This window comes from Rattus norvegicus, chromosome 1 (assembly GCF_021556685.1).
Source record: "Rattus norvegicus strain SHRSP/BbbUtx chromosome 1, alternate assembly SHRSP_T2T, whole genome shotgun sequence".
NCBI classification, from domain to species: Eukaryota; Metazoa; Chordata; class Mammalia; order Rodentia; family Muridae; genus Rattus; species Rattus norvegicus.
The window spans coordinates 118,145,897-118,159,111 of record NC_141534.1 but is presented as its reverse complement, the minus strand read 5'-3'; the positions used below and the strand labels follow the sequence as shown (position 1 = coordinate 118,159,111).

General features: G+C 41.9%; 1 protein-coding gene across 3 annotated transcripts in view; it reads right to left on the bottom strand.

Moving 5' to 3' along the window:
- Nucleotides 1-13,215, bottom strand: part of Herc2 (HECT and RLD domain containing E3 ubiquitin protein ligase 2) — a 203,204-nt gene that overhangs the window by 162,541 nt on the left and 27,448 nt on the right. For all 3 annotated transcript variants that reach the window (XM_087556934.1, NM_001444180.1, XM_087556945.1), the window contains 7 exon segments: nt 12,181-12,281; nt 10,935-11,091; nt 8,184-8,294; nt 6,405-6,576; nt 4,568-4,741; nt 949-1,137; nt 225-376 (listed from right to left, as the gene is read on the bottom strand). In XM_087556934.1, the coding sequence (XP_087413060.1) occupies nt 225-376; nt 949-1,137; nt 4,568-4,741; nt 6,405-6,576; nt 8,184-8,294; nt 10,935-11,091; nt 12,181-12,281 (1,056 nt within the window).

The following is a 13,215-nucleotide window of genomic DNA, read 5'->3' as shown; positions in this document are numbered from 1 at the left end:
CGTTCCAGGAGTCCTACTAGCAGAAGACAAGGGAGGAGAGAAGGAGAGGGGAGGGGAAGGGAGGGGAGGAGAGGGGAGGGGAGAGGAGGGGAGGAATCATGTTATATTGCCCTCCTTTTCTAAACTCTGTAGTAGACACATAAAATCACTCCTGACACTTTCCATTCTGTTATGAATATGGACAACCAGAATCATATCAGCTTCTGAAACATTTCCATACGTACACTGTGTCCCCATGGCCCAGCCTTCCGCCATCCCCACAGCCCCAGGAGTACACCTCCCCTGTGGCAGCCAAAGCCAGATAGTGGTGACCATCAGAATGGGCAGCAATTTTCACAATGTTTCTGGAGGCAAGACCCTGGACCAGCTGTGGAGCCTGAAAAGTAAAATCAAGAACAACATTAGTCGGTCATAGTAATGGACAATGAACACAGGATGACTCTCATATTCATTTTCTCCCTGAGCAAACATACTGAAAAGGACAGACTAGGAATCTTCAGGGCTTCTGACCTGTTCTCCATTCCAGCACCAAGAGAACAGTAAGAATTCTCCAAGTGATCCATGGAAATGACAAGTGCAGGTGTGGGAATCCCTAGGGTAGGCAGCCTGTGTAATACAGACGCACAACTCAAGTACTTTCCTTAAATGAGAGCACACATGGCCCAATGTACCACAATCCTCATCAGGCCCCATTCTTTTTCTGTTAACTGCCATACATGTGAAAAATGGGTCTGCAAAAAGCAATCATGATTAACAATAGCAATTACCTGATGGAGTTCATGATCTTAAAAACTCAGAACCCTGATAATAATCATAACTGATAATTTAACATGACTAATAATATACAGTGAACAAATACCAATGACCAAGAACACTAAACTGTGTTACAACTATAGCAGGGACCCACCGCTGAAGGAGGCATGTAGACACACTACACTCAGCACCTACCAGCATGTCACTGTTGTAAGCCTGTGTATACACACGGCCATTGCGGGACAGGATCAAGAACCGCTTTTCTGCACAAGCAACTTGCATTACCCCCAAACTGGCAAGGCCTTCACACTGGATTGGACCAATCACATTGGCATAGTATTTCCATCCTATTAACCCCCATCCTATGACCTCCTGTAATGATCCCTGTAAGAAAAGAACACATATAGACATTTTCTTTAGAGTAAGAAAACACCCAAGACTAATATGGAGATACTATATAATCTAAAAACAAGTAATGAGATTGATTGAAAACATCAAAATAATTCAGAACATTTCACATTACCTCACATTACATTCAACGGTAAATTCCCTGGGTTATTTGTTCATAATATTTCATTTTAAGAGTACCATTAAAAGCTGGCCCTTCAACATACTTTTCAATGCTCAGAGCACATCAGGTTATTTTTGTGTCAAAACTGAAGAAAATCAAAAACCCAAGCATAAGGCTGGGAGAAAATGGTTTTATTGATGAGGGTGACAGGACCAAAGCTATTTGGAAACAACCCAAAGACGACTAGTCCATGCTGGGTTATCTCACTAATGCTGCAAAGGCTTACATAAGCATGCACACTCAGCAATAAACAGAGAAACATGTACCAGATCACACAACACAGTATCACTGGGCAGCAAAAGTCTGTCAATGATTCAGGTGTCCAACCACTCTGGAAATCAGTCTGGAGGTTCCTCAGAAAATTGGACATTGAACTGCCTGAGGATCCAGCTATACCTCTCTTGGGCATATACCCAAAAGATGCCCCAACATATAAAAAAAAAACACGTGCTCCACTATGTTCATTGCAGCCTTATTTATAATAGCCAGAAGCTGGAAAGAACCCAGATGCCCTTCAACAGAGGAATGGATACAGAAAATGTGGTACATCTACACAATGGAATATTACTCAGCTATCAAAAACAATGACTTTATGAAATTCATAGGCAAATGGTTGGGACTGGAAAATATCATCCTGAGTGAGCTAACCCAATCACAGAAAAACACACATGGTATGCACTCATTGATAAGTGGCTATTAGCCCAAATGCTTGAATTACCCTAGATGCCTAGAACAAATGAAACTCAAGACGGATGATCAAAATGTGAATGCTTCACTCCTTCTTTAAAAGAGGAACAAGAATACCCTTGGGAGGGAATAGAGAGGAAAAGATTAAAACAGACACAGAAGGAACACCCATTCAGAGCCTGCCCCACATGTGGCCCATACATATACAGCCATCCAATTAGACAAGATGGATGAAGCAAAGAAGGGCAGGCTGACAGGAACCGGATGTAGGTGCCTGGTCAATGTCAGGTTCCAGGCCAGATAGGGCTACATAGTGAGACACTGTCTCAAAATAACAGGAATAATAACAACTGCAGGAGGAAGTGGGAGAGAAGGAGGAAAGAGAACTCTGACAGGTAGAGCTCAACATATATGTATTAAAACAGCTTTTAAAAATTAAGAGACCATCTCTATTTACTGATACAGAAAGATGCCAGTGTATCTATTTGGTGAGAAGAAAAAGAAAAAAGAAGACAAAGAATAATTGTAACATGCTACCACTAATATGTCCATTCCAGAGAACAGTGAAAAGTTACAAACTAAGCTCAGCAAAATTGGATCAAGCAGGTGGGATGCGGAGCACATGGAAGTCAAGTATTAGTGCATTATCATATATAATCCTAATTTCTTTAATATTTGAGTATATTGTTGCTCTCTTCAGACACACCAGAAGAGGGCACTGGATCCCCATTACAGATGGTTGTGTCACCATGTGGTTGCTGGGAATTGAACTCAGGACTTCTGGAAGAGTAGTTAGTGTTCTTAACCACTGAGCCATCTCTCCAGCCCCACAATGCTGATTTTGAACCATGTAGAGACAGACAGACAGGCAAATATATAATATACAATACAATGTATATAAACAAAATTCCCCTCCCCGGCCAAGTAAAAAGCTTGGATTAAAAGTCAAGATTAATCTGTATAATCTTTTTTTTAAAGATTTATTCATTTATTATATATAAGTACACTGTAGCTGTCTTCAGATACACTAGAAGAGGGCATCAGATCTCTTTACAGATGGTTGTGAGCCACCACATGGTTGCTGGGAATTGAACTCAGAACCTCTGGAAGAGCAGTTGGGGCTCTTAACCACTGAGCCATCTCTCCAGCCCTAATCTGTATAATCTTGACAAGAGCACTATCACCCCAAACGTTTGTTTTCTCATGGATACAACAGGGGGAACATTGTGATCAGCATCTGTGTTCATATGTGATGTCTTTGATGGGCAGGTTCTTGTCACTTAGGCCAATCACACTAGTCCTACCATACTGTTATTTATACATTCCACATAAAATATGACTGCATTATCATTACATTATAACCACCATTATATACTAAGTACTTCAGTAACAACATATATGATTAGAGTGAACAAGGCCATGGGTTTAGTTCCCAGCACTAATATAAAAAAGATTCTCTGGCATTTCTCTACACATGGCATGAAGCCTACTGTCATATGGATAAAAGTAAGCTCTCCGAGGTCCCTAATTCAGTCCCTAAACCCTGAGTACTTGTCTGGAGTGGATGAAGTTCTGAATAAATACATTATTGATAAGAGCATAGCCATGTCAAGGACCCAAATGCTTCAGATTCAGGAAAAGAGAGAAAGCCTTCCCCAGTCAAAGCAACATTATTCACAGTGATACAGAAAGCATGGACTACATTTCCTCCTCCCTCCCAGATGTTCACAAGCTAGGACTGATCCCCTGCAGAGACCTCCCACTGAGACTGACTTAACCCCTCCTCCTACACAATACACAATAAATGAGATCAGTTTCAGAGCTGTGGGTACCCTCTATTTAAGTGAGCACAGTCCATTTAATCGAAGCATTTCTGAACATGTGTCTATTTTCTTCATAACCCACTCAACGGTGACCACACTCTGAACTACAGGTACATTTTAACATTCTAACCACCATTGTCAGAATAGCAAATCTGGTACATATACACAATGAGAATCTCCAAGAACTCCTAATTATACACCACACAAATAAATACTAAGCTGTTGGAGTTGTTTGTGTATTATCAACCTGGCAGAATCTGAAATGGCCTGGGAGGTGAGCCTCTTGACATGCCTCTAGAGAATTATCTTGCTATTTAAACTGATGTGGGAAGACTCATCTTAACTGTGTGTGGACCTATTCCCTGAGTAGTGGACTAACTATCCCTGGAAAAAGCAACTGAGCATTAATTAGTAAACATTCACCACTCTCTTGATTACTGACTGTGAAAGCAATGTGGCCTGCTGCTTCAATCATCTGCTGCCATGTACACTCAAACTGTGAGCTACAGTAAGCAACTCTTTCTCCCTTAGGCTGCTTTTGACAGAATTTTGAGGGTGTGTGTGTGTGTGTGTGTGTGTGTGTGTGTAGGGGGATTGTTGTCGTCATTTTTGTTTTTAAGTCACACCAACAAAAAACGAAAATAAGACAATATTAAAGAACTTGCCTAGCACAGTCAAGGTTGGAGGGATTTTCATCATTACTCAAGAAAAAACGTGCTCCCCTAGCACATACCTTATGAGATGTTGGAGAGCTACATAGAGGAGGCATACAGGGTGTAGCCAGACGGTCTAAATGAGCCATGACAACAACTGCAGTTTGTCGTAAATCAATGGCAAGTTCATTGTCTTGTGGAAGAGTAAGGTACTTTAGGAAACTCTCATTGGGACTTAGAGGGCCAGATAAAAGCTAGATTAAGAGAGAAATAAACATAGTCAGAAACAGTGGAATAAAAAATACCACCATCAACTTCTAATCACTATATACATTTTGGCATTTAGTTATGTACTTCCCGTGTTCATTTATTTTAGCCATCAAACAACAATGTTGATTATAAACTATACTATACATTTTTACCCCTTTATAATGGCATATAAATACACGTAATATTGACTTACAATCTATGTGCTTTTGTACCACACATGTGCAAATTCCATATAAACTGTTAATACAGCCAAACCACCCTTTAGGGAAAACTACTCTCAAACCCTCATAAGGGAACTAGAAAAATAATCCGGTCCATACAGTGCTTAGCAAGAGGACCTGAATTCAATCCCCAGAACCCATATTAAAAAAAAAAAAAAAAAAAAAAAGTCAGACACAGTGCTGTGCCCTTGTAATTGATGAACTGAACAAAGGAGGTTGAGACAAAGTCACCGAGCTAGTATGATCTACCTTCGGAATTCTAGACAAGTGAGAATAAGGATCTTGAGGAATAAAACCCCAAAATGACCTTTGCTTTCCACACAAGGTAAAGACAGAAATAGACAGACAGACAGACAGACAGACAGACAGACAGACACACACATTTTTTTAAATATAGACACACAGAGCAAGCTCTCTGAAACATAACACAGTACTTCAGCATGCCTTTGAAAGAAAGTTAAAGGGGTTGGGGATTTAGCTCAGTGGTAGAGTGCTTGCCTAGCAAGCGCAAGGCCCTGGGTTCGGTCCCCAGCTCCAGAAAAAAAAAAAAAGAAAGAAAGTTAAAAACAACATGACAAAACCCCTCATTTTGATATCCCACTTTAGAGAGGGATTTTGATTTATTTTCTGGTTTTGCTGTCCCAGGGATTAATCCTATTGTTAGGCAAGTACTCTAAGAGTCTTTAACAACCTCCACCCCACCATTTGAAATTTGGAGACAGGGTCTCCTTAAGTTGCCTGACTAGTATTTCATCTTTGATCCTTCTGCCTCAGCCTCCCAAGTAGCTAAGATTCCAGGTCTGTACACCTGGTCTGGCTGTGGACTCTACCAAAGCTTTATTTTATTTACAATTAGCATCATTTTTCTTATTCTTGAAAAAGCAGAGTCTAATCATCTAAGAGTGTCAACACATAAATCAGGTCAAAGAAATTATGAAATAACTAATTTTACAGAAATGAGAAATAGATAAAGAGCCAAAGTCCTGAGATTTCACCAGTACATTTAAAAACAGTCAAGCAGCTTCTAGAGCACACAAACACTAAACCACACACAGAGACTGCCACAGCTGACTCGGCAAAGAAGTCTGCAAGGTCAACATGGCAGGCGATACACAGGTCTCTTCGAAGGTCAGTGGGTCCACACCAAACCGTATTCGTCTTTCTAAGTCCAAATCTAAAAGCTGCCTTACAGAAGAATCTTTAATGGTATGTATGATACTCTTTTTCCATCTTGTCAATATAGTACATGTAACCTCCATACCTGCCCCATCCCACTTGCTGCTGCCACCAGTTAACAAACACACTCAAAAGATGTCTACTGCCATAGAAGTACACATCCTGGCCTACCTAAAATAAAGCTAGTTCTTTGATATTATCAGAATAAGAAAGGGTCACCTATATACCCAGAACCACAGGTGATACTCACGTGCATGTCACTCTCTGTGTGTGGCATGTCCTTACTGCAGAGGATGCTCTGAAACCTGTGCAGCAGAGGCAGAAGAGGAGCACTGGTGCCCTGGGCAGACCGCTCATTGTCCGTTTCCTGTGCCCCACTGTCCCACAGCTGAAGCAACAACAGGATGGCAGACAACATTTGGCTGAAAAGGAAGGGTATTTACTCTCTAGTAAAAACAAATTAATGTTTGCCCTACCACATCAAAACTAAACAAATAAATAATTAGAATTACAGAACAATGATATGAAAAATGCTACAATTGTGTCATAGAAATAATTCTTGGCAATTAAATCACTGAATTAATGCCAAGAATCTAGCAAAAGACAATTGTCATCTACTAAAAAGCATAAAAATAGCTAAGGCATTGAAGTAGTACTTTCAACATAACACTTCTAGGATCTTAAGTCAACAAATTAAGAATATATAGTTCAGAAAAAATTAAATAAACAGTTACTTAGGGGAAAACGTCTTAAAAGAAGAGCTCTTAGATGACTAGATAAATTAGCCTAAAAAGAAATAAAGACAACAAAACAGACTAGCACAAGAATATACCCCTGCCTGGCACCACAGGACCCAGGTAGGCAGAGCAAGCCTGAGACAATGCCCACACAGTACAAAGCAGCCCAGGTGGTCAGAGCATGCCTAAGCTGATCACCACCCAGCACCACACAGCATGTGCACAGCATAGCACTCTGAGATGACCCCAAGCACCCAGAGGCCCCAGGTGCCACTAAGATGAACAAGTAAGTAGTGGAAAGAGAAGCAGAATGGTGTGTGCACAATGAAGAGAGGCAGAGACTCAAGGGGAGTGAGGGACGGTCTGATGTGAGTAGCTGGCGATGCCACTTGAGGCCATAGGAGGTCCTGGCCCATGCTACAGCTGAGGGTCATGTCTGGGTTCACAGAACTGTAACACTGGGAATCTGTTACCACCAACATGTGGATGTCCCTAGTTTGGGCTGCTGCCTAGGGTCATGTTGATGTTTGAGGGCTGTGCAGAGCTGGATTGGAGAGCTTGCCCAGTTGTAAGTAAAAGAGAGCTGTCAGACTGGAGAAATCAGCTACCACTCACACCCAGATCCAGGGCTTTGGCCCATCCCAATAGTTACCACACCTATGAACTACGCAAGGGGCTGGTCTTTCGAATCCAAAGACACAGGTTCTCCATGACACAGGGCAAGAACAGGATATCTGAGAAGAGTTCTGGTGAGGATCCAGTACTCAAAGTGTAGCAGAAGTCAGAGGTCTTGAACCAGACAATGACTCACTGCAATGATCATTTGCAAGAAAAGCTGTTTGAGTAAAAGGGTCTATATACTATGCGACACACCACAGGGATAGAGAGATGAGTGTCATTGGGGTCCATGATGTGAAATCCACGAAACGGAAAGAAAAGAAAAGAGAAGAAGAGGAGAGGAGAGGAGAGGAGAGGAGAGGAGAGGAGAGGAGAGGAGAGGAGAGGAGAGGAGAGGAGAGGAGAGGAGAGAACAGGAGAGGAGAGGAGAGGAGAGAACAGGAGAGGAGAGGAGAGAACAGGAGAGGAGAGGAGAGAACAGGAGAGAAGAGAACAGGAGAGGGGAGGGTAAGGGAAGGGAAGAGAGGGGGAGAGAAAGAACACAGAGTCCTGGGATGAAGGTCTACCCTGAACACCACAATTTGCTCCAGTCACAAACAGGTATGTGGAATTCTACAACACAGCAGATTTTTCAGATACACAACCATCTCCTAAGGTGACCTGAGATAACTCACCTAAGTGTGCCTCTCTGGACAGCCAACTCCAGTAGAATGGCCAAAGCCAAGTGCTGGTCCTGTAGAGGAACTCCTCCTGGTCCCTTAGTCCCCGGTGTTCCGTGAACATCCCTGAAATAAGAGCAACAGAAAGGCTAGGCAACATCAGAGAAAGCAGAAACTTTTAAATCATACCAACATGCTAATTATATTCACTCTCCCATGTAAAAGGCAAGTGTATGCACAAGTACGAGAGAGAGAGAGAGAGAGAGAGAGAGACGTGTACACACACACACACACACACACACACACACACACACACACACACACACACATACACACACACACACACACACACACCCTAAAGAGGGAGAATGGAAAGGAGGAAAGAAAAGGGAAAAAGTGAGTGAAAGATGTTTAGGACTGATCTTAAGCCAAGGACACACTGGGTGTAAGGTTCTATCACTGAGCTCTATTTTCCACCTACTAAAAATGTAGTTTTAAAAAGCATGAATGTAGATATTATATTATACCAAACGATACACCCTATGTTTATGTTTATGTGTCTATGCATAAAATAATTTGCATCATTACATAAAAATGAGTGGAAAGGTCTTTAATGGGGCTGGGCTATAGTTCAGTTGGTAGTGTCCTTTGACTAGCATGTACAAGTCCCTGGTTTCCACGGCATTACTCCATAAACTGGACAGGGTTACACAGGGTCCTAGTACTTGAGGTACTAGGTGAACTCAGAAGATTCAGAAGTTCAAGGTCATCCCTAGCTACATAATAGTGTGAAGCCAGCCTGGGCTGCATTTGAGCCTACTTCAAGAAAAGAAGGAAAGGAGGGTTAGTGCGTAGACATGTGTTTACCCATTTTTTTCCAATTTGAACAAAATACAGTCAATTTTCCCATAAAAGTTAGAGAATTCTAACGTCATCAGAAGATCCAAAGGCACATCTATGCATATTTATATTTCAAATAAAAGAAATTTTTGAACTGTTAGAAAATTCAGAAGGAGAGATTTTATACCTTACACTGAAAATTTTTAATTAAATCTGAGGCTATTTTTCAGGGCTTTAACTTTAAATTTTCTATGGTAAAGAAACTCCCAGGAGACTCATCCTTGTTGATTATGGGAATAAAGAGAATGACATGGCAAGAAAACTCAAGAGCACCCTAATTTTGCTTCTGTGCCATTGTACAAAATTTTGTATTTTCTTTAACTTATCAAAAAGGAACTACAGATTCCTATTCAAGCCAGGAGCAGAAACATACTCCAAAGTCTCACTTATCAGAGCTGAGGATCACTTGCATTCAGGAGTTCTGGACTACAGTGTGCATGCCAATTGGGTGTCCACATTAAGGTCCACCTCCTAGGAGCAGGGGACCACCATGTTGATAGGACTATCAAGTTGTATAAGGAGGGGTACAGTTGCCCAGCCCAAGTCAGATGGGACAAGCCAAACTCCCATTCTAATCACAGTCATATACAAAACTAAAAAAATGTAGCTAGCTAGAAGCTACAGTTGGAATCATAAATGCCTGCCAAACACCCATGTATTAGCTGGCTAGTCCCAAATCTATGGCACTATAGAGAAGATAGAGCAGAGTCCTAAAGTTAATCACTGCTGGTACACTCTTGAAGGAAATACTACAACTCTGGTATCTCCTCTTTCTTTGCTTATTTGGCAACCATGGACTGAACAGGCTCTTCCATGGTGAACCGTATTGACACAGGTCCAAAGCAACCAGGCCTAGTAAACACAGACTGGAGTCTAAAACAATCAGCAAAAAGCTTCCCTCCTTTCAGCTGGTTGTCCACAGTTTTTGATATAGCACTAGTAAACTAACAAACAGGTTCATAGGTTTTTGGTTTGTTTTCTTTTTTCTGTAGAGAGAAGGATCAAACATAGTTGTCCATACTCAACAACTACTACTACTGAGCTACACCCCCACCATTAGTCAGAACATTTTGTTTGGGTAGCCATGTACTCATATTATCTACCAAGACTTCAGGGTAAGCACCATCAATCAATCCCTCAGAACAATGGTTCCTCATTATCACCAAGAGGCTCACAAGAAGTGCTCGGTTAGGATGGATGGATGGATGGATGGATGGATGGATGGATGGATGGATGGATGGATGGATGGATGGATGGATGGACAGACGGACGGACAGATGGATGGTCAAATACCTCTAAAAAACAATAAATAACAAAAACAGGGGTTGGGGATTTAGCTCAGTGGTAGAGCGCTTGTCTAGCAAGCGGAAGGCCCTGGGTTCGGTCCTCAGCTCTGAAAAAATAAATAAATAAATAACAAAAACAGTTGATATTTTCTATCACACTCAATATGATAAGCTTCTTGGGTCAAGTCACAATAATCATGAATTAGATCATCTAAAAAGCTGAGAACAGACCAGAGAACTGGCTCAGTGGGTAAAGGCACTTGCTGCCAAGACTGACTTACCTGAGTTCAATGCCTAGGCCACACATGGTAGAAGAAGCCTTACTTCTATACGTTCACTGTGACGCATGCACCTATACATGTACAACTCTCTTACACACACAGACACGCACTCGCAAATACCTCACGCACAAAATAAGTAACTGTACAAAAACAAATTTAATGTGCTGAAAATATGCTGAAAACACAGCAGCAAAACCTAGAGATCAAGTTCCCTAAGTTGCAGTGATACCAGAAGATGGGAATGAGGCTCAAGCATACCAGAGCTAATCCACAGAAATGCAAGTAAAGTACAAACTCACCCAGTCACGACGGACCTGAGGAATCTTGTTGCTCTCTCTACCACCTCCAACCACACAGAGGATACTGTGCTCTCATCAAAGAGGGAGGCTTCAGGAAGAGCTCGAAGGGCATCCAGGGACTCCTGCAAGAGCTCACTGCAGAGATCCGCATCCTCACCTGAGCAACACAGTGAGTCACAGGAGGCTGCCCACCCTTAGGGACTGCTGACAAATGAACTCCCAGTGACTTCCACTGAGGCTCTAAACCCTCAGGTGCAAACATACACATGCAATTCTTCATTCAACAGGCCAAACTCTAACAGACCTGCTGAAATTCCATTCCACCTGTGATGTCTCTCACACAAACAAAAAAGATGGAGCATCTCTTAAATGAAATGTTGGGTGTCGGAAGTGACTCACTCTGTCTGTCTGTCTCTCCCTCCGTCCCTCCCTCCGTCCCTCCCTCCGTGTGTCTCTCTCTCTCTCTCTCTCTCTCTCTCTCTCTCTCTCTGTGTGTGTGTGTGTGTGTGTGTGTGTGTGTGTGTGTGTCACCTTGAGAAGGGAACTCAAGACTAATTTCAGTTCTGTATCATGTATATCTTACACAGAGAACTTGGAGGAAATCTTATGCAGTATCTTTAGCGTGATTGCACTACAGCAGCAACGCATCACATGAAACCGAGGGAGAGATTTTCCACTTGCAAAATCAAGGATCAAAAGACTTTGGAACTTGGTTCAGCCAAGGTTGGACCCCCAGTGCAAGGGAATATGGGGGGGGGGCAGTAAGGGAGATGGATGGGGGAATAACCATATGGACGAGGGGGAGGAGATGGGAGGACTTATGGACAGGAAACCAGGAAAGAGGATAACATTTGAAATGTAAATAAAAAATATATCTAATAAAAATAAAATATTTAAAAAAAGACTTTAGAGCATTATCAGACTGCATATTTTCAGATTATGGGTGCTCAACTGATAACTTCTTACTAAAGTTTTCATTCCATGGTGAAGGAGGTGAGATGGTATTGTAATAAATGAACACTGTCTTAAAACAAAGACCTGAAAATTCAGAGAGACCCTGTAGCCTCTTCTCTTAAAAAAGAAAGAACTTACGGTAAACAAAGACATTTATACCCCTGAGACAGTCTCAGGGACTTGGGAGTCTAGCTGGTAGGTGACCAACGAGGAACTTGCTATGGCAGAATTGCTCAGGGAACCCAAAACATCTGCTCAATGAAGGAAACAGAATGGCACGCTACACACATACCTGAACGCCAGGCCCTCCGTAAGAAAGCGAAGGCGAAGGAGAGTGCTGCTCGGGATCCGACTCTGGCAAGTCCTTCTACCCCTCTGCCTGGGGGACGGGCACTGCAAATAAACACATGGGCTTAACAACTACTCGGGCAGAGGAACATGAACATGTAAAACAGATTAAGGCCAGGGAGTGACCTATGGTCTTCTTTAGCTATCAGGATCCTTTGTGGGTTTCAGTGTCAAGTTTTTATACTTTAGATAAAATATCCTTAGTAAAGGAAAAGTTTCTCTGTGAGGACATGAATACTGCAGGGGAGGCTGTGTGCGCTCATCTGTGAGAGCCTGAATAGTGTAGGGGACGCTGTGTGAACATCTATGAGTGGCTATTAAGGGAGAAGAGCTATTTGTTGCTTCCAGAAGAAGAACTGGATGCCAGGAACACAGGAATATATTTCTGAATAAGAAATGTCAGTATTAGAAAATAGAGCCGTTTAAATCTGATCAGAAGAATTCAGAAGACTATTACCAGCATTTTCCCTTGAGGAAAATAGTTCCTGTGAAACCATGAATCTCAGCTCTCCTCAAGATAGTCAGAATCTCTTGGTCCCAAGAAAGAACCTATAACCCTAAGCCAGTATAAAAACCATTCTAAAAATAATAACCTGTTTTTTTTCTTACTATTGTTTCATTTCTCTGTGTGTGTGTGTGTGTGTGTGTGTGCGCGCGCGCATGCGCGTGCACATGCACACACATAAATACAACCTACTATAAGTTTTAATTTTCCTTCAACCAATGAAAACTATTCTAATTAAGTCACTAATCCTTAAGTCAACAGAGCATTCAAGACAATTCTGTATCTTAAGTTGATATGACCAACACACAAGTGTACTTAAGGTCTCTTAGTATTAACCACTCATATATGCTGATATATTTTTTTCTCCATCTTTATTAGATTGGCTATTTCTTATTTACATTTCGATTGTCATTCCCTTTCCCGGTTTCCAGGCCAACATACCCCTAATCCCTCCCCCCCCCTTTATGGGTGTTC